General features: G+C 39.8%; 2 protein-coding genes across 2 annotated transcripts; one reads left to right on the forward strand and one right to left on the reverse strand.

The window, feature by feature from the left end:
• Nucleotides 1-1,343: 1,343 nt before the first annotated feature.
• LOC139463928 (m-AAA protease-interacting protein 1, mitochondrial-like) lies at nt 1,344-7,910 on the reverse strand. Its single transcript, XM_071245369.1, has 5 exons — nt 7,442-7,910; nt 6,158-6,229; nt 3,871-4,000; nt 2,653-2,785; nt 1,344-1,462 (listed from the first exon to the last, which is right to left on the reverse strand). The coding sequence occupies exons 1-5, from the start codon at nt 7,904-7,906 to the stop codon at nt 1,372-1,374; spliced, it is 891 nt and encodes a 296-aa protein (XP_071101470.1). The 5' UTR covers nt 7,907-7,910; the 3' UTR covers nt 1,344-1,371.
• A 79-nt stretch (nt 7,911-7,989) lies between these two features.
• Nucleotides 7,990-16,720, forward strand: LOC139463473 (tRNA wybutosine-synthesizing protein 5-like). The gene is made up of 7 exons (XM_071244745.1): nt 7,990-8,133; nt 9,413-9,567; nt 10,075-10,144; nt 11,221-11,403; nt 12,090-12,177; nt 14,388-14,504; nt 16,414-16,720. Exons 1-7 carry the CDS (start codon nt 8,032-8,034, stop codon nt 16,677-16,679), a joined length of 981 nt encoding a protein of 326 aa, XP_071100846.1. The 5' UTR covers nt 7,990-8,031; the 3' UTR covers nt 16,680-16,720.
• The last annotated feature ends 6,666 nt before the right edge of the window (nt 16,721-23,386 follow it).

Genomic DNA, 23,386 nt, shown 5'->3' on the forward strand with positions numbered 1-23,386 from the left:
TGGATATAAGTCAATTAGCTGCCACAATTAACAATTTAACAAATCCAATTCTTAACAAAAGTGTCAGTTCTCAAGAAACCAAACCAGTTGTTTCCACAAATTGTATAACGAGGAAATTACAACTAATAGTTTCTGCAGGCTGTCAGTGTAATGTCAGGGTTAACCTTTAGCTGCTTTCGACCGTATTTCATGGATAAGAAGAACTGCCAGATTAATGTGGGAGGAAATCTGAAAGTGAATCGAGTCATGGATATGTTCCTCTTCAGTGAAACCAACAAGCAGAACTAAGACCAAGGATCAGGATTTGGCAACTCAGGAATTAGAGATGAAGGACTGAATCTACCTACCCAGAGAGTGGCAGAACCTTGACCAGAAACAAATGCGCGTTTAGTGCTATGTGATGCTCTTCCATCAAACGATCTGGGCCCTTCATGCATATAGCAATAAGAAGCTAACATACTTTAAAGCCTTAGGGACCAGTCACTTTTTACAAGGGTGGGTGGGTCAAAGAGAATGAGGGGAGGGTCATCAAACAATATGACAGTCTCTAGGGGAGGGTAAAAAAATATAATACGCATATCTGGGGGAGGATCATAAAAAAATGGACATTTTATAATAAAATTATTTTCAGTACTTTAGCATGTTTAGTGCATGGAAATTTCATACACAGACACAAACACACAAACACACACACAGTGGGCTAGCACTATAAAACCAACATTAGTCCGGACTAGTACAAGCACACAGACCCAAACACACACTTGTAATAAATGACCGGTCCCTTAAATGTCACTATTAGGTGTCTTCAGCCCAGGTTGACTGTATCGAAATCGAACATTCCATGGCTTAATCTCCAGCAGGGATCGACACCTTGAGTTAAATCCAACTACATATGTAGTCCACTGCTCCTAGTGGACTAGTACCTTCATGCTTAAAAAAACTAGTACTTCCAGACCTTCACTAGTCTTTAACTAGCGGAATAGTAACTGTGTCTATCCCTGAACATCTCAAACAAGCAGGCGCACTTTTCCATCACTGTCAGCCATTTTGATCAGAGAATCAATACTCTCAACATCATTTAATACCTTGCTCTAGCAGTGTTCACTGGAATCACAAATGTACATGTCGAAAAAACAAACCATTGTTAAAAAAAATCAATTCAACAACTTAAGCAACACAACAACAAATTTAAGAATGACTTTAGAAGCAGTAAAGATTCTTTTCATAGTCTCTACCGTAAACAAGTTTTGTGTATAGCATGATATTCCCACCGTAAAACTGTGTTAGGGCACAACTGCTCTCCCTATTTCCCAGTGCCAAATTAAACAAGTTGTCTAATCTAAATTGTACATATTGTCCATCACAAGTCTTTCATATCATTGTAAATTCTTTGGGAGAGAAGTGGTTGAGCTTGTTGATGCTCCAATCTCCTTCCATGCCTTTTGTGAACTCTCGGATAAACCTGAAACAATTGAGAGACAGAGAGTTTGGCTCACATCACAGTGTTGTTTGTTTGTTTGTTTGTTTGTTGTTTAACCCCGCACTCAGCAAATATTCCAGCTATATGACGACAGTCTGTAAATAATCAAGTCTGGACCAGACAATCCAGTGATTGACATCTTGAGCATCGATCTAGGCTTTGGTTGTTGGTTGGTTTGTTGTTTAACGTCGCACTCAGCAATATTCAAGCTATATGGACCAGACAATCCAGTGATTAATATCATGAACATCGATCCACTCAATATTGGGATCGATGACATGTATCAACCAAGTCAGCGAGCCTGATCACCCGATCGCCTTTAACGACAAGCACAGTCGCCTTTTACAGCAAGTATGGGTTGCTGAAGACATATTCTACCCCGGAATCTTCACGGGTCCATCGATCTAGGCAATTGAGATAGGATCATCAACCAAGTCAGCAAGCCTGACCACCTGATCCCGTTTGTCATCTCTTACGGCTAGCAGAGTTGCCTCTTACGGCAAGAAAGGGTGGCTGAAGACCAATTCTACCCCGGATCTTCATGGGTTCTCAGTGAAATTACATTCACGAAGTAAACAGATGGATCAAAAGTATTCTTCTACTTGGCACACTGACACATCTTTAGAAGTGACCTGTTGCACACTTGAAAAAATATGCATTTCAGTCCCTGGTGGTATGGTGCCAACAAACCTAGAAACATAGAAGTGGATGCCTTGACGGCCTTCCCCCACTCTCGGCATCCGGCATACCACTTAATTTGTCATGGCATCCGATTTAAGATCTCTTGAGTTATATCAGTGTTACACAGTGGGTACAAGTACATTAGCCTGTGATTTTCACATAGAATGTATAACCATACGTGTTTATAACCTTAGACCTAACATTTTATTGGTTTTCGCTCTTTGCAAGAAAAAAACACGAAAACAAAATCAGACATAGAAACATTGGCATACACGTACCAGTTAACATTTCAAGAAACTTAGCGCTAACCCACTCAGCCACCGAGGTTAGATCACTGACGTTGTGTGCTGGCAATTAGTTGCCTCACTCTGGCAGTGTGGGTTCGAATCCCGGATGAGACTCAACCCAAAAAAGTACTGAATCTGTACTTTACTAAGAAAGTGTCATCCCATATATAAACACACACTGGTGAATCCTATGAAGACACTCACCTATAGTTGCATATATACAATCTTTCTTGGTTGTCTCGAACCTCATTGTAATATTCCACAGGCTCCTTTTCTTTGGCCTCATTGTAACCATGGAAACCCTGAAGCACCACTGTGACCTCTACAAATCTTCTCTCTGAAAGAAAAGTTGCTCCATTTTTTAAATATTGTAAAATCAATTCAACTCACATTAACACTGTACTGGCATACATAACTATAGCTTGGCAGTTCAAAAACAGCATATTGAAAGAAACAGAAAAACAAAAAGCTATTTTCTATTTATTGTCATGACAACCAGCGTAAGAGACACATGAGTGGTTGAGACCCTGCTGAAAGACATAGTATGGTCATCATTAAAATGATGCTTATGTTTTATAAAATCAGAGTGTATTTGTTGTTTAATGCTGCACTCAGCATGCTCAGCAATTTCAGTTATATGACAGTAGCCTGTAAATAATCGAATCTGGCCCAGATAATCCAGTGATTGATACTAAGAGTAATAATTACCCATTCCTTGGGGATGATACCAGATAATTCAGTGATTGATATTATGAGTATCTACCCATGCCTTTGGGATGATACCAGATAATCCAGTGATTGATATTATGAGTAACTACCCATGCCTTTGGGATGACACCAGATAATCCAGTGATTGATATTATGAGTAACTACCCATGCCTTTGGGATGACACCAGATAATCCAGTGATTGATATTATGAGTAACTGCCAAGCCTTTGAGTTGGTTGGTTGGTTGGTTTGTTTGTTGTTTAACGCCGCACTCAGCAATATTCCAGCTATATGACGTCAGTCTGTAAATAATCGAGTCTGGACCAGACAATCCAGTGATTAATATCATGAGCATCGATCCACGCAATTGGGATTGATGAAATGCATCAACCAAGTCAGCAAGCCTGACCACCCGATCCCGTTAGTCGCCTTTTAGGTCAAGCATAGTCACCTTTTACGGCAAGCATGGGCTGCTGAAGACCTATCCTACCCCCCATGCCTTTGAGATGATACCAGATAATCCAGTGATTGATATCATGAGTAACTACCCATGCCTTTGGGATGACACCAGATAATCAAGTGATTGATATTATGAAAACTACTACTTTGTAGGACTTCACTATGGCAATACTGTCACAATAGTTGTACCTATATTACAATAGTAAAACAATGGCAATAAGATAACATTAGTCCCATCTTCACAGTAATGTTTACCTGAGTGATCATCAAAGATCATGCCGATCTCGTACACAAAGCGGAAGAAGATATCCCGAGGGTTAACACAGATAAATCTTCTCTGGCCCACGTCTAAATCTGCGAATGAGTTCCTGATTTCCTGAATGGCCTGTAATACAAGCACAGAAAACAGTACAACATCATATCACAACTGCCCCATAAACACATTAGAGTAATCAGGAAACAGTACAACATCATGATCACAACTGCCCCATAAACACATTAGAGTAATCAGGAAACAGTACAACATCATGATCACAACTGCCCCATAAACACATTAGAGTAATCAGGAAACAGTACAACTTCATGATCACAACTGCCCCATAAACACATTAGAGTAATCAGGAAACAGTACAACATCATGATCACAACTGCCCCATAAACACATTAGAGTAATCAGGAAACAGTACAACATCATGATCACAACTGCCCCATTAACACATTAGAGTAATCAGTAAACAGAAACAAGTACCGTATTCGACGTAATTAACGCCCAGGGCGCTCTCAAAATGGGTTATAGGGGTCTCTTATTAGAATATTATTTTGGTGGGTAAAAGAGAGTGGAAAGATAAATTTCGTGGTTTATGCTGACACACTGAAATGTTTATATGCAACAGATATATATTTCCAGAATTTTATTGCCCATAATTAAGAATGCATATAAAACACGAGTGCGTATTATACGCGAATAAATAAGTCTTGTGTACATTGATCAATCGGAAGGAGTGTGAATTGGGATTGTTCACTAGCCAATATATTAGCAAATATAGCCGTGGGCGCTTATTAGAGCAGGGCGCTTATTACGTCGAATACGGTACTTGACAAGACTTTCAATTTTCCTGTTTTCTATTTCAGCCCATCCAAAAACATTTGTTTATATATTTGTTGTCTAACGCCCAACTCAGCAATATTCCAGCAATATGACAGCGGTCTGAAAACAATCTTGTCTGCACCAGATAGTCCCGTGATTGACATCATGAGCATCAATCCATGACATAGCATGCCTGACCACCTGATCCCGTTAGTCGCCTTTTACGACAAGTATAGTCACCTTTTACGGCAAGCATGGGTTGCTGAAGACCTATTCTACCCCAGATTCAGGGGTCCCATCCAAAAATAGGGTAGACAGGTTTGGGGGTGGGTGACAGTGACATAAAATAAGGACAATATCAGATTTTGCATCTTGTTAAAAATTGAAAAAAAATAGTGGTCAGATGGGAAACCCATATACACACAAAATCACAATGACTTTTTGTTTGTTTGTTTGTTTGTTTGTTTGTTTGTTTGTTGCTTAATATCGCACTCAGCAATATTCCAGCTTTATGACTGTGGCCTGTAAATAATCAAGTCTGTGCCAAACAATCCAGTGATTGACATCATGAGCAATTTACACAATTTGGGAAATGTTGACATGCAATCAACCAAGTCAATGAGCCTGACCACCCGATCCCATTAGTCGCCTCTTACAACAAGCATGGGTTGTTGAAGACCAATTCTAATCCACATTTTCTCGGGGTTAATCACTATGAAGAAACTATTCACTGCTATGTAGTCAAGGTTAACATGGCCACTACTCTGCTAATACTGGACTGGTTCTATGGACATGAACTTCCAAGTCTGAAATGACACATTGACATGTGCAATTTAAACATGGTGTCTACCCAAGGAATGTCGACATTATTTGGATGTATGACATTAACCAGTTAACATGATCAGTACTTATTTTTCTTGAATTCATTTCACAAGTTTTAGCATTAACAATATTTTTGTGGTAGCTGGTTACTGTTTGATTACATTGATGCCATCTACATTTAAACCATTGTTTACAATCTAATCCATCAACACTGAAGTCATCAACATACCGACTTGTTTGTACTTTGTGGTAAACCTTTTGATATTCTGTAAAGTATTGACCATGTGTTGGCAATGGATATGTTAAAAACACCTCTGAATTAAAAAAAAGATACCTCTAAGCAGAGTTAGAACTTCGTACAACAAAAATTTCTCCCAAATTTACTGCCATGGACACTTAGAAAAGATGGCAGATTAATCCCGGAATCTAGCACACATTCATTATCAGCTGACGTGACATGCAAACAAACCCGTGAAGATCCAGGGTAGAGTCACTGGATTGTCTGGTCCAGACTCGATTATTTACAGACCGCTGCCATATAGCTGGAATATTGCTGAGTGCGGCATTAAACAACAAACAAACAAACACATGCAAACACTTGACACAGCAGAGACACTGAGGGGATTTTATTACCTCATCTTCCACTAGTCCCTGCAGGCTGTCAAAGTTGCCCACTGATATGCAGCTTGATACAAGGGACACGGCCTGAAGTACAAAGTCAGAACAGTTTGTGAGTTGGATTTGATATTGTTTTTGAAAATATAATGACCTATAAGCATGTGGTAGGCAGCCCCTACTGAAACAGGTCGGAGACACAATACAGGTTTGCCAATTTGGTGAGGTGAGGTTTAAACCAATGAACTGTGGTTCCTGACATGGGCAGGGGAGGCAACTCTTCACAGCAAAACGCAACTGGTGAGGCCACTGGACCACCACTTCTATTATAGAACACTATCATGTCAGAGATGAGATATAATGGAGATGAACAATGCATTCAAGATTATTGCACAAAAGTAGTGACGTGCATGCATGTGTGTGTGTGGCTGCTTGTACTAATCCAGACTAAAGTCAGTTTATTAGTGCTAGCTCACTGAGATACCATGCTGCAGTTTAACATGGATACTTGCTCAGACACAGTATACTGACTCCGACCTGACCAATCTTTGTTTTATCCCTTATTGACTAAGGTAACAAGGACTAGCTTTTATCGTCTATAGGTATGATGCATCCGGGGATCAAACCACCGACCTTCCACTCTCCAGGCAGATAATCTATCCACTAAACCACGGAGGGGTCTGACAAATGTCATGCAGGTCTTCTACGTTGAGCACTCTATTATGAGTTAGTGGGTATGGTTTTACGCCGCCTTCAGCAATCATTCAAGCAATATCATGGAAGGGGACACCAGAAATGGGCTTCACACATTGTAGCCATATCGGGAATCAAACCTGGGTCTTCTGCGAAGGCTTTAACCACTAGGCTACCTGATCGCCCCCTCTGTTATGAGACCACAAATAACTATGATCATTTATTAATAAGCAGGTCTGTATGCAACACTAGATTTTAAGGCTAACACAAATCTCAATGTTGAACTTATATTACTGGAAGTTAAAAAGTTTAATTGACATGCATAAAAAAGAATGATAACTCTTTATTTACACCTTTGCCTTGAGATATCAGTGATGCCTTCAAATTACAAAGTATGTGATTATCAAACCTAACACGATACACCTTGTAATTACAATGCAAGGGGTAACCAATGATTTCGTTTTGCCATATTTTGTAGATATAAAAATAGCAATTCGTAATGATGGGTAGTGGTCAGTATGACAAACTCCCAGTAATCCGAGTGCAGCATTTAAATTTACATAAGACCTTGAAATCTAGCATTGTGTCAAAACCTTATAAGTGATTTACCTGTATGCATCCATCTATGAAAGAGTCAATCGTGAATGATTTGTCAAAATAACCCGTTATCAAAAAGGCAAAAATTCTATTTTTCATTGATTTTATAATATTAGGCCATAAAATTTCAGGAAATTCCATTAATTTCAATGGAATTCTACGTTTTTTCCCACTCTCGTCAAATCCTGTAGAGAAAGAACGTGTGTTCTGGCGTTGTTCCACTTTGGAGACAGGCACATTGCTCGCACAAATTTTACTACCCAAACCATCTTCATGCTTTGTGAATGTGAGGGTGGACAACTGGGGAAAGTTCTGTCTAGATGATTTCGATGTTTGACACAACAAAACACGACTCAGATTTGGACTGTGTGTCAAAGGAAACGTCCGCAAGCCAAGTTTTGAAAGTTTTGTAAGAACACGCGGGCGTATGTTGGAGTAAATTATCGCTCCAAGAGCCCAAATCGATCGCAAGGCCATTTTCGAAAATACACATTGGTTTAGAGTTGCCTCCCTTCCAGGAGAATCGGTTTGGATTTTCTTAGTAAAGAGTTCCACTTCCTCTCACTAATACTAATGTGGAGAAGAACTGCTAACCAAGACAAATGAATGATGACAGAGCCACCTCGATATTTAAAACGAATTACGATTTACCGATAATACACAATGCCACAAAGGAGATATTCTTGAATGATGTATATCCAAAGGTAAACTCATTAATGGTACACTTCCATCGTTGTTACAGGTGGCTGAAGCGCTCATAAAATACCCCTTGGGCTGCGTATAGGTTGAAGATGATTTCCTGTTTTGGCCTTGAAATGGATGAATGATAGGGCTGCAACGAATGTACACTATGAGGCGAATACGATTTGTATCATGAATATAGGGTAACGAATGCGAATAATAATTCACGAATACAATAACAAGTCAGCAGTTGATGTATCATTTGTCATATTCAGCATGTTCAGTTTGTGGTTTGTTAATTTTTAATATATTATTAAATATATTATTCATTTATATACTGCATTTATCCAGGTACTAGTATCTGCTCAAATGCAATAATGACCAGTGACCACAGTACTGTCAAATTAAATAGTATAAGAATGTTGTCTTATGAAGAAATCTATGCATTAAATATGTTCATATGGGGTTTTTTTTATGTAAATGGCCACAAATTCAATTCATGAATGGATACGGTTCAATTCACTGAATACGCGAGTGAATCTTAACAGCCCTAATGAATGACATGCAATATAATATAGATCTAATAATTTACAGTCGTAAAGATTTTTTTTTTAATTATAAATTTGATGCACAAAAATTGATGACAATCATAGATATCAAGATAGACACAATTTGATGGATAACAGCTTCTTTAATACTATATAAAGCGACGTTTCGGTATAGATCCTTATACCGTTGTCGAGCAAGACTGAATGAGGGAATAGTACAGAATATATATCGTAGGTGGAGGATTAACTGTAACAACAATTGCATACAAGAGTGGGATAACATGAGTAAGTGTTGACAACAGAAGGATAATACTGTCACAACACGATGGACAGAGAACACATAGATGGAAACCATTGGGATGTGAAGCCAATTAAACAGGATAAGTGATTATTGCTTGATAAGTTCATAGTAGGCGGGTGGGATGAAGTAGCCTTGATCTCTATTGATTGACAGCTTGTGGCGGCGAATGTGGACTGCTTCGGTTAGTTTTCTTTTAGTGAAATCATGGAGGTCGTTGGAGAGGATTTTGGACTTTGTCCCTCATTCAGTCTTTCTTGACACTGGCATTAGGATCTATACCAAAACGCCACGTTTTACAGTATAAATAAGTTGTTATCCATAAAATTGTGTCACCCTTGTCATCCGTCAACTTCTAAGTAATGCCTATCCAAATATTTAATCATATATCAATTATGTTCCTAAATGAAAGTGTTGATCTTGTGATGTAAACTTATGTTTTAACTGGCTTTTCAGAGAGTACCAGTTATTTTGAGAGGTATAGACATTGGGCCATGCAGAGAAAAATGGTCAGTTGAGCATCTCAGAAAATCAGGAGGGGACAAGGAGGTCAAGATCCATGTGTCCACGACTCCACAGATGGATTTTTTAAAGAAAAACTTTGTCTACAGGTAGGCTACACAGAGTTTCAGGGAATTTTCAAGGACACTGACGGATTATCCTAAAATTTGGTGATAATACAGAAGAATGTATTAGATCTACAGATATTTTTCAGAAAACACGCCAGTGTAGAAAGGGTATGTTATTTAATCGTAACCATTGTTTAAAACATTTGTATTTCATCAAGTTTAACTTGTTGTGTATGGTTTTAAAAGACCATCATCTGCCAATAGGGCACTTATAGTGTTATTAAAACAAATACGGTATTCATAACTCTGTAGTACTATGTTTAGTTGGAAGCCCATTTGACCTATTTAGACGTAAAAAAAGGTTACAGGGGCCTTTGTTTGACATAACGATGTTTGTTACCGTACTTAAAAAAAACATAGTATGGCTTTTCTCACCTAATGACATTTACCCTTTGCTCGCCTGTATGGTAATCATTATAAAAACCATAAGTCTTTTTCCCTTCAGCCATTATTAGTGTTAATTGCCAGAATTTTATTTTTTCATTTCAGATCATTACCATTTTCAACTTTTGTACAAAGGGCAGCAGAAATAAGACACTCCGAGTTTTTCCTCTCCGAGGTAAAGACATATGTTTACTGTAGTTACCCATTTAAGAGAGTAATGTCACTATACCTCAATTTATGGTTTATATTGATCTGTGAAGATTAGGGTTAGAATTGGTCTTCAGTAACCAATACTTATCATAAGAGGCAACTGACAGGATTGGGTGGTCAGGCTTGCTGATTTGGATGATGCATGTCATCATATCCCAATTGAGTAGATTGAGGCTCAAACTCATTCAACAATTCTTTGTCAGTAAACTGTCACTGTTTCAAAATCATTACAAAAAAACAAAAAAAAGGAAACCAACACTCCCTTGCTCCTCCCTCTTCCTTTGTCACTCACTCACTCACTCACTCACTCACACTCACTCACTACCTTCCACTCACTCACTCTCAAACACCCGCCCACCCACTCACTCACTCACTCACTCTCAAACACCCACTCACTCACTCACTCACTCTTTCACTCACTCACTACCTTCCACTCACTCTCAAACACCCGCCCACCCAATCACTCACTCACTCACTCTCAAACACCCACTCACTCACTCACTCACTCACTCACTCACTACCTTCCACTCACTCACTCTCAAACACCTGCCCACCCACTCCCTAACTCGCTCACTCACTCACTCACTACCTTCCACTCACTCTCAAACACTCGCCCACCCACTCACTCACTCACTCACTCACTCACTCACTCACTCTCACCCACCCACCCAACCACTACTCACTACCTTCCACTCACTCACTCTCAAACACCTGCCCACCCACTCACTAACTCACTCACTCACTCACTCACTCACTACCTTCCACTCACTCTCAAACACCTGCCCACCCACTCACTCACTCACCCACTCACTCACTCACTCACTCACTCACTCACTCACTCACTCACTCACTCACTCACTCACTCACTCACTCACTACCTTCCACTCACTCACTCTCAAACACTCGCCCACCCACTCACTCACTCACTCACTCACTCACTCACTCACTCACTCACTCTCAAACACCCGCCCACTCACTCACTCACTCACTCACTCACTCACTCACTCACTCACTCACCTCCTTCCACTCACTCTGTTTCAGGAAGAGCATTACTACCTGAGAGCTCTTGGTGATGATCCTAGAAAAGACATAGCAGATATTCACCATCAGTTCCCTGACCTGGCTGCGGACATTCACTTACCGGAGTTCTACGAGCCATCTCAGTTCTACTCCAGCGTGTTTCGTATTGCATCACCCGGACTACAGTTGTGGACCCACTATGATGTAAGGGTGTAATCATATCACTGGTCTGTAATATCCTGCCCTCTGTGCCGTAAGAGGTAGCGTCTATACCAAAAGGTTTCAGCTGTGCCGAGTTGCATCATTTGGCATTCCAGAGTGAGCTTTGGCGGATACAGCTTTTTTGAAAAGGGGGGGTGCACAATTAAGATCTATTTATTGTCTTTGGTGGTAATTTATACAGAAATAAAGATTTTTTTCGAAATAAAAAGGGGCACCCCCCCCTCTGTATCCGCCCATGGTGAGTATGGTTTTACGTCGCTTTTAGCAATATTCCAGCAATATCACGGCGGGGGACACCAAAAATGTCGGGAATCGAACCCAGGTTTTCGGCGTGAGGAGCGAACACATGCATCAACCACTAGGCTACCCGACCGCCCCTGGCATGCCAGAAACCTATGATCATGGCTTTGGATCCCAGGTTAGCCTTGATTATGTTTCAAGGTTTGTCAGGACCATACCTATGCCCATGGGTTTCATCAAAGTGTCTAAGACCTGCATCACTTTTGGTTTTCAAGCAATGTGGCTGAGATGATGTTCAAAGCAGCTTGAAATGAAATAGAACTCCCTCACTCATTCCGACAGATTATTTCCTGACTGTGTTCCAGGTTCATGTCAGACTCATGAGTTCTGTTCAGTGTTATTGATACCATGTTCATCTCAATATATAGGTGATGGACAACCTGCTTATACAAGTCAATGGTCGCAAGCGGGTGGTGTTATTCAGCCCCAAAGAAGTGGAAAATTTATACCTGAATGGTTTGTATTTTTTTATGTGTTTGTCATCACTGAATTATGTATTTTAAACAATTGCAAGCGATTCCAAGGCTTTTGATTGGCTAACCAATTTTTGGCATTTCCATAAACTGAAAACAAATAAGGCCTCGTCCCTAGCGGACAACTGCTTCCTCAATGGGGGGGGGGGAGGGGGGGCTTGCGTTGCACTATTGTGCTGATTGATGTTGCTGATTTTGTATGGATATCTACAGTTTTCAGTGTCAATGATTAAATGAGCAGTCTGTTGAGTTATTATTGCTGACTTGTTTACATGGACCCGGTTATATCAAACCTTCATTAACTAATGGCTACATTAAGACCTAATGATACTTTAGGCTAAAAGAATAATAGTCTTGGTTCTCAGGCACCGCTCGCATCATCATAATGTCCACCGCCCGTTTCGTTATATTTCCATTTTAAAAAAAAAAAAAAAATCCTAATAACTAAAAACAATGATATCCAATAAAGCACATTTACTTATCTTTGCACGCACGCAGCTTTAAAGCGCATCTCGTGTTATGGTCATGGCGGCAATAGGGGTTTGTATGCTTGTATATGTAGGGAGACCCTTTCCCAGGTTGATGGTACACAACTTTTTATTTGACTACAAACTAGTTTCAACAAGCAAAACAAAACAAAAACACCACCCGCCCGCACTATATTTTCAAAAGTCTTTGCCTGAGAACCAATTGTTTAATTTTTTTAAGCCTTATAGTCATTGTCATCATTAAAATTGGTTGTATCAAATGTTTATTAGATACCTGCATCATTTAAGTTTTATTCAACCGGCTCCTGGTATTTATAGGAATTGACTTTAAAGATTTTGCATTTCTGGAGGTATAAACATAAAAACCACTATGCAGATTTACTCAGTGTTCGCACCAGTTTTTACAGTTATACCTGGCCTGTGAAGATCCGGGGTAAAGTAGGTCTTCAGAAATCCCATGCTTGCCATAAAAGGTGACTATGCTTGTTGCAAGAGGCAACTAGCAGGATCGGGTGGTCAGGCTAGCGGACTTTTTTGATGCATGTCATTGTATCCCAATTGCATAGATCGATGCTCATGATATCAATCAATGGATTGTCGGGTTAAGACTTCATTATTTACAGACCGCACTCATATAGCTGGAATATTGCTGAGTGCGGAGGTAAACAAAGAAGAAACAAAAAAGACATATTCATGCTGTTTATACACGTAAATTGTATTTTGTATTATAGCTCAACAGAAGTGACTTATAGTTCTTTCATAACACAGTCCCAGACGATTTCTGCAGTAAAATTTCTGTGGCTAAAATTGCAAATCTCCCACTAAAAAATAAATACAAACTCATTTTTCGAAAACTCAAATCCAAATACAAAACAAAATGATTCCACAAACTGTCATTATAAACAGTTATCACTGGATCAGACATAAAATTATGCAAAAATAAATATGCATAGTGTCACTGATATTTATGTTTGGCTAGATGTAAACATGGTTTATGTAGTCATAATACCACGAGAAGGTTTAACATAGAGAATTATTTATTTCAAATTTAGTTTTAATTCAGGATTCACATTTTGTATATTTGTATCACATGTTAAATGTGTTGGCATCATTCAAGTTTTTGAAAATTTGACAGAAAATCTTGAAATTAATGAAAATTAGGATATTGATTGATTTTAAAATGGCTAATTTTTCTGCAACCCCGCAAGGATGGAACATTTCTGCAAATCTTCACACGATCACGGAATCACAGAATTTGTCTGGGACTGATGATAAGGAAGAGGCTTCAATGCTTAGTTATACAATCTTTTCCAAATTTGCTTACAAGGGCACTTAGTTTGGAGTGAGTGAGTGAGTGATTGAGTTGGGTTTAACGCCGCTTTTAACAGTATTCCAGTAATATCGTGGCGTGTCAGCTAAATGTGGGAGGAAAGCCCGAAGTGATGCATGTTTCAGACGTTTACCTCTTTGGTGAAACCCATGAGCACGGGTATGGTGCTGACAAACCTAGAAACATAATTGGGGCGAACCAGGATTCGAACCGACAATCACAGGTTTCTGGCGTGCCTGAATGACGCAACTCTGCACAGCGAATAGCGGCGCCTTAGACGACTGGGCCACCCGTGCCCCACGTAGTTTGGAACTGTAGGTAAATCCCTGTACTTGCATCACCAAGCTACCTTTATCATCCACCTGTTGTTGTCAGGAGACAAGTCTGAGGTCATTGACATTGACAGCCCTGATCTGGAGCAGTTCCCCAAGTTTCCAGATGCAGAGAGACACGAGGGATTCCTTGAGCCAGGAGACATTCTCTTCATACCTGGTGAGTGAGAGTGAGTGAGTTAAAATTTAACGTCGCGTCAGCATTATTTCAGCCATATAGCGACGAGATCAAGTTTATATATTCACAATTGAGTCATTTATGCAAAGTTATATTTAAAAACAATTTATGAAACATATTTGAGCATAACAATATCATGTATATAGTTAACACTGGCTATAGGCCACCAGTAACCAAAGCTAGGCCACATCGCGGCGGATCATGGGGACTTACAGTACCTTCGGCTTCCTGCATGATACCCCAGCAGGATTTACATCATCACTTTAGCTATATACCTTTTCCTGAAAATAGGCACCAAACTCAGTTGAATGTTTTAGTTGATAGTTGTGTCAAAGAAAAAAATTGTTTTACCGTGTAGCTGATGTATTCATAATGTAGCTGGAATTAGCATCATCCAGCCATGATAATGATGCTTCATGGGAGAAGTCCTGTTTGCTGTCTGGGATGCATGTAGAGGGGGCAAGGGCCCTGAGCTGATGATGAGCCTAACCAGCCTGATTGTGCCAGGATCACCCAAACCCTCTTTGCTGCATTTTTAGCTCACCGGGTCCGAAGGACCAAGGTGAGCTTATGGGATACTGTGGCGTCCGTCATCCATCCGTCGTCCATCCGTTGTAGTCCATCCGTATGTCAACAACTTATTCAAATGACTTCTTCTTCTGAACCACTAATTGGAAATAAATGAAATTTGACTGGAAGCATCCCAAGGTGGTGGGAATAGAGATAGTTATCAACCATATTTGGTTGGAAGCATTCTCCAATGGTGGGGATTCCTACTGGAGAAATGGAGGGGCTGAACCCTACCCCCATCACTGGGGACTAAGGGGCGGGGCTAAAAAGAGTTTATAACTTGGACACAGTTAAGATCCCCATCATATAACCATATGACATATATATATTATATGACATGCATCAACCAAGTCTGCGAGTCTGACCACCCGATCCCCTTAGTCGCCTTTTACGACAAGCATAGTCACCTTTTACGGCAAGCATGGGTTGCTGAAGACCTATTCTACCCCAGATCTTCACGGGTCTATAACAATATGTACAATTGAGAGTATAATGAGAGGAATGCACATATGCTACCAGGACTGGCACTGCTGTTCATCTGTCTGGCACTCCTAAAGGAGTCAGAATCTTAACCATAACATGCAAACTGATATTATCCCCACCCTATAATAAACAGATATATTGTATAGAATTATTTGTTATGAAGAGAGTAATACCTTTGATATGATATCCTGGATCATAACATGGAAACAGTTCAGATCTTTATGCTACATTTGTATGTAGAGAAATACACGTTCATGCTGTCAGATTTGTCATCCACCCATTTTAGATGCTGACAGTCAAATTTACGAAATATTTGCAGTATTTTATACATGTACAATGCAAATGTATATTTTGTCATGATTGCGTAAATATCTAGGTGAGCGATACAGGTCCTATGGGCACACACAGAGAATAATTAACGCAGTCAATGGAGCTGTGTGCACTCAGTTTTTCATTTTAATCTGCCTTAAGTTATTTCATCACTACCATAACGTTTTTCTTATGCTGCTTATGAAATATTACTCCAATGTTTATGGAAATTCTTATGAGTAATATATATGTTTACCTGATTCCTCACATACACATGGTGTAGTGGAAAGAATGTCTTGCTGGAGAATGGAAGGTCGGTGGTTCAATCCTGTCACATCTTACCAAAAGACCTTAAAAGATGGCACTTGTTACCAGACCTGGCACTCTGCATTACGGGGCTAAAACAAGAACTGGTCTGCTGACTGAGTACGAGTGGGGTATTCATGTTAAACTGTAGCATGGTCTCTCATTGGGCAAGAACTCTAAGTTGGTTTATTCAATAATCATCAAACTTTGTCACTACCCACAGCCCTATGGTTCCATAACGTGATCTCCCTGGAGTTTGGCGTTGCTGTGAACGTGTTCTGGAGACACCTCCGCTCGGACCTGTATGACCACAAGGACACGTACGGCAACAAGGACCCCCAGCCTGCTGCCAGAGCCACCCAGATCCTGGACCGAGCCCTGAAGGCCCTGGAGGAGCTGCCGCCCGAGTATCGGGACTTCTACGCCCGTCGACTGGTCACCAGGATCCAGACCAAGGCCTACTTGAAACCAGACGACTCCGTCACTTGATGTCAGTTCTGTTTGATATTGTATAATTTAAGATTATTAAATGTTTGGCGAACCCAATGGATTTTGTGTTTCTTTTTCACCACTGTATGTTTCATTTTGTACTGATCACGAAATGTGGGTGCATGTTTTCTCAAGAGTTGAGGTGGTGAGGTGAAATGAGGTTTAACATCGCGTTCAAGATTATTGCACTTATAAAGTGACACGCATCCAGGTGTGTCTGTCTGCTTGTACTAGTCCGGACTACTGCGCATTTTATAGTGCTAGTCTACTGAGATACCATGCCGCAGTTTGACATGAATACCACAGCGACCTGGGATCGAACCCTGGACCTTCCTATTAGGCCTGTTTTTGTACTGATCACGAAAATGTAGGGGGGGCACTGGTGTCCTCCCTGCACCAGGTACCCAACTGAGGTGTCTCCAGAACACATTCTCAGCAAGGTCAAACTCCAGGGAGACCACCAACTTTGCTGTGCAGTGTTGCATTGCATCCCTTGGGAATGCCAGAAACGCGTTCAAATCCTGGTTCACCCCAAATTGTTTCTAGGTTTGTTAGCACCATACCCGTTTTGGTTTCACCAAAGTGGTCAATGTGCTTGACCTGCATCACTTTGACCTTTCCTCCCACATCAAGCTGACACACTCTGATATTACTGAAATACTGATAAAAGCGGTGTTAAACCCAACTCACTCACTCATAGACAACAACGGTAATAGATAACAAGCAGATATTTGGATGAAGCCAAATATACAGAAAGAATAAAAAAAACACACAGGTAGTGAAGCCAGATGTACTGTGAGGATAAGGATTGAAGGGATGTTACAGTTGTGACAAGCTGATTGGAGGGGAATTGAAATTATTTTACAAACAACTGGAGTATATTTCTAGATGACTACTCCTGATTCGGACGACAGCCTTAGCACATTTTGGACACAGATAATCAACATGCATAAACATCTAACATTTACTTCGGAAAATGATTTAAATCAATTTTCTTCTTTAAAATCGTCGATTTCCAAGGTTGTGTGTGCATATATTCTTAAAAACATTCTGGACCTTTTCGCAGTGTCTTATAGTTCTCATAGCCATCAAAAGATTTACGTCATTACAAAAACAACTATTTCTACATACAGTATTGTAACAAATCGTCGTTACTTGTTCTCGTGATTATTGTGTCTGTATATTCAATGGCCGTAGGTGCCACAGCTCTTCCAGGAACTATGGCGAGTTCAGCCAAGGACACCATCTAGGTTCTGGTATTCTCAACCCAGGCATTTCCACAATGACTTCATTTTTCTGGGACAAGGCTTGATGCAGGCTCCTGCTCTTCTGTTCTGTAACATCTCGGTGATGAGGACGCCGCGCTATGGAAAGGAAGATCTGTGTTGCTTGCCCTCGAGACAGAGGGGAGTATCGAGGGCAGATAGACCTTATTCGTGAAAAGTAAAAAATATTAAAAACATTTGCTCCATGTTGCCAAGGCAAACCCTTGTCATCAAAACTCTCCATAACGATCCAACTTACCAAACAACTCTGCATGTATCATTAGGCCTTTTATTAATTATTTGGTTTACGAGTCCCTTGCACTTATTAGAGACTAGATATGATGCTAATAAGTGGGAGTACGTTTTGATTGAACAGTATTCCCCGACCATGTTTCCTGTTCGGTCAGACACTTTAACATTCAACTATAAAGAATAAATCCCCCTTGGAAGCTCCGTGTTAGAATATTGATCTTCAGCAATGGCGCTCAGGGAGGTTCCATGGTTATGATCGTGGGTTCGAATCCCGGTTCGCCCAGAATATGTTTCTAGGTTTGTCAGCAGCATATCTTGAGTTTCAGGTTAGTGGTAAAGTCTCCCACATCAAGCTGACATTCTGATAGGTCTAGTATACTGTTCCAATGGGTGTTAAACCCAACTCGCTCAACTTTGAGTATGTAGTGCAGTGTGACCTTTGTGATCTGATTGGTTGGGCGTTTGGTTTGTTGTTTAACGCCGCACTCAGCAATATTCCAGCTATAAGACAGCGGTCTGTAAATAATCGAGTCTGGGCTAGACAATCCAGTGATTAATATCATGAGCATCGATCCACGCAATTTGGTTTGATGACATGCATGAACCAAGTCAGCGAGCCTGACCATCCGATCCTGTTAGTCACCTTTTACGACAAGCATAGTCGCCCATTACGGCAAGCATGGGTTGCTTAAGACCTAGTGATTTGAACCCCTGATCACAGGTTTATGGCACACTTAAGGGATGCAATTCTGGACACCGAATTTCGGCACCTAAGTGCCCCTACATTCCAAAATGACGGCATTAATGATAGTTGCACGTAACACACAAAGACAGACTCCTACAACCATCGTATAACCATCTGCATGGTTTACTGTGTTTGCTGCCACTGAAAATGTTCATTATAAAGCAAACTTTATGGGGATTGTGTCTTTGTAATTTGTGTGTCTATTTCTATTTATAGTGCGTTCATATCCCATAGTTCGGTAGCTCTCTGTTGGATTTCTTTGGTAGGCCTGTTTCTGACACACCTGCATGAGGATCGCAAGGCTGCACACCGAATCGCAGCGCCTCTGCAGACAGGACCCTTCTGCCCCAAACCCCAAATTATGGCACTAATGATAGTTGCACATAACTGATACACGACACAAAAATATAAACAAGGTACATTTCAGGCTTTATTCAAGGAAGCTTGTGTCGCACACCTTCACATGGTAGCAAGTCTACATGTCTTTCAGACAGCAAATACATCAATTACTCCAAACATATGTAGGTGACTCTTAGTCACCTTGACATGACTCAGACCAAAAACAGCACTAATTTGTTCTGATTACAAACAACCTTGATCTTATCTATATATACTACTCCACGTTTGATAGGGATATTTTTATCTTTTCAGGGTTCACAAAACTGACTCAAGTCAAGTTTATATCTGAATTGAATGATTATCTGATTATCCCTATCAAATGTTCTGTAGCATACCACATGTATATCATTTCTATTACCTACCTATGTGACCTGTGAGAAGTCAATCTATTTTGCGCCATGTATATTCACTCCATAGATAACTGCTCTACTGCACTTCTACAATAACAGTATTATGAAAATATGGACACACAAGGGAGTCTTTTTTCACCTATGATTGAAATGAACCAAATTATTCATGTTTTGTCTGTGACTGTTCTGGGTGTTTCACTATCAAGTGAGACAAAGCTGAGAATACCAGATAGACTGTCTTATACTTCCCTACCTGGCCTACCTGGCTTATGACACAACACCACACAGGACACTTACATGAGGAACTTGTACTCATTAGTTTGAAGAACAATATATTTTATTTCTACTTATTGCATTGGAGCGTTGTCCATAATTTGGGGGTGTTCATGGGGGGGATCATCAGAATTAAACAAATTTGTGGTCACTAAAATTTGCGGATCTGCGGAAGATTCTCATCCCTGTGATTGGCCAGTTTGCACCTATTGCTTGATTGTTTATACTGTTTGCAAAGCAACACATACCAATGCCCGATGTCATATCAGTGCATTGTTGCAAATAGTTACGGTCAACATTTTCATGATGTCCAAACATCTTTTGAACACTAGGTTGCTATGTGGCATCTATATGTTCTCACAAGACAAAAGAATTCTGGTAAGTCGTAGAATCTTGTACCTGTAATAGGGAATAACAATTGATTTGTCCCTTGTGAGTGAGTGAGTGAGTAGGTGAGTTTGGTTTTACGCCGCTTTTAGCAATATTCCAGCAATATCACGATGGGGGACACCAGAAATGGGCTTCACACATTGTACCCATGTCGGAAATCGAACCCGGGTCTTCGGTGTGACGAGCGAACGCTTTAACCACTAGGCTACCCGACCGCCCCTTGTCCCTAGTGAATTAACATAACCAAGACTGGAACATAACTCAGGACAAATGATCTGGTACTCCTCATTGTTAAGCTACACACGACTTGTATTCCTGGCACAACTAAGGTGCACAACACTGGTGAGTACCTCCTAGAACGTTTGTGTACAAATACGATGAGATATTCCAATGACCTTTGTTCCAGCAAGGTGAGTGAGTGAGTGAGTGAGTATGGTTTTACGCCGCTTTTAGCAATATTCCAGCAATATCACGGCGGGGGACACCAGAAATGGGCTCACACATTGTACCCATGTCGGGAATCGAACCCCGTCTTCGGTGCGACAAGCGAACGCTTTACCACTAGGTTCCAGCAAGGTAAATGAATCAGATAGAATATTAGGGAAGAGAATGTATGGATGTCAACTTCTTTATTATGAGGAACACAATGTCTCGGAGTAAATGCTTACTCTTTTATAAGGCGAATACTCTACCTGAATATTTTTACTACACTTCACCAAATAGTATCATCTGGATATTTTTCATAAATTATTCATAAATAAAAATCAGTTCAAAATTGACAAATATCATACCAACATGTAGTGCTAGCTATATGTAAAACCAAATGTCCAGGGGTAGAAAGCTTCCTGAAAAATGAATATTTTCTTTCTCCTAATGAAGGAGTAAGTATATACTCCGAAATGTTGTGTTCCTCATAATATAGAAGTTGACATCCATAAATTCTCTTCCTTACGAGTATCACTTCTAAATGCCTTTCAAAGACGAGATAGGACATTCTTATGTTATTAAATATTTTTTTCAGCTGAATACTGTGGTGAGATGCCCTTTTGTTAACACCCTATAGCACAGTGCATGTTACAATATTAATGGACCGGTCTTTCCACATAACGCAAAATCAGAAAAGAACTTTAAAAAATTTACAACTCTGATATTACACCTTCAAGAACCTCAATAATTATTCCTGTTCAAAAATATAGAAAACAATGCTGCCAGATTTCTGTACAAGGTGAAAAATGTCATGATTGCGAATCCAACCAGAAATTTAGTATGTCTACCTCCATCATATCCTGTCAGCTACATTGCTTCACAAATCTCATATTTCTGGCATTGGGAGCACACAACCAGGTCATATCTAATATTTTATATTTCAAATTCGCTTCACCAAATAGTATCATCAGGATATTCATCATAAATAAAATCAAATATCGTACCAACATGCAGTGCCATCTATATGTTAAACCAAATGTCAAAAGTCTAGGGTAGAAAACATCCTGAAAAATGAATATTTTCTTCAACCTTTCCTGCAATCAAACAGCCTCTGAAATGAACTATGCCTGAAAGTTATATATGCATGGTGGTTATCATGTCACTGTATTAGCAACACAACAAACACTGCTACAGTACTCGAGCAGCAATTCAATAGGCAAATGCTCTGTGCTGCATGTATAAATATACATGATCCACCAACAATACATACACATAATAATTAATATCATTATTATACAAGCCAATGATTACACGTACAGTGACTACAAAATCACAAAGTGAGTATCTACAGCTAAATGAAGCTACTATTTTACACACACTACACAACAGATGAACTCTGAAATATATTACTTCTCTGAATATTGTAACCAGTTGTGTGAAAATAGTATTTAGGTTACAAGGTGAAACAATTATTTATGCTTCTCATTTGTCAAACTACGAAACCTTTTATGAAAGATTAATTATTTACAACCAATTCACAATAGCACACTTTTTAAGAACTGAACGTTGTATCTGTCCTGTGATATACGGCTTGGGGATTTGGGGTTAGAGTCGGTCACAGCACACTATGCTGGTTGCGAGGGATGGTTTAATGGATCAGGTGGTCAGGCTGCGACTTGGTTGTGTGTTGTACCTGCACGACGTGGATCTTTGCTCACAATATCCATCACTGGATTGTCTGGTCCAGACTCGATGATATACAGACTGCCGTCATATAGCTGGAATATTGCCGAGTGTGGCGTTAAACAACAAACACACACATGGTTAAACATGGATGTTGTTTGTCTTTAAAACAATACCATTCTGTCCGATCTCATAAATTGAAAATTTTACTCTTTGTCAAATTCAGTATAGTATTACAGGACTGGGGCGTGGGATAAAGTTAGGGATATACGTCTTTCATCTGTTATGGATACGATATGATATGAAAATGAATTGACGACCGAAGACAAAGCTTGCAAACTAGGAATTTATTTATTTTTTAAATACCTTTATTTCCAACCGCTCCATCTTTGATGGATTAGAAGAATAAAACAATTAGCCTACAAAAAACACACAAAATTGAAGTTACTATTACATGATTAGCTAATGATTAATCAGATGCATTAAATGTAGTGTCTGACCACTGCAAACCCAATACTAAAACACAAAACCTTCTCAGAAGAAAACTTGGTAAATACATGTTGCTGTAAACCTTCCTAAAACATCCTGAAATTGTAATGCATATTAGCATGTAATTTATCCCACTAAAGTGACCAAAACATCATCAAGCCAAATAACATTGATACACTGAGCTACACAAGATTATTTTTACATTTATTTTAACTTACCCAAGCTAACTGGTAAACAAAAATCTGTAAACCATTACATAAAAAGTGTGACCATGGTTATGACACTCCATCCTCTATGAGACAACCCTGGACCAATTCCCCACCACAGTGATGATGTCAGCAGGTCCATACGTCGTATCACTAACATCGCACATACTTTCTCCAGCCTATCAACTTGACATCAACAACCAACTCAGCAGAGATCTACATTCAAAAT

The sequence above is a fragment of the Haliotis cracherodii genome, unplaced genomic scaffold (genome assembly GCF_022045235.1).
Source record: "Haliotis cracherodii isolate W230 unplaced genomic scaffold, xgHalCrac1.p SCAF_16, whole genome shotgun sequence".
Taxonomy (NCBI): Eukaryota; Metazoa; Mollusca; class Gastropoda; order Lepetellida; family Haliotidae; genus Haliotis; species Haliotis cracherodii.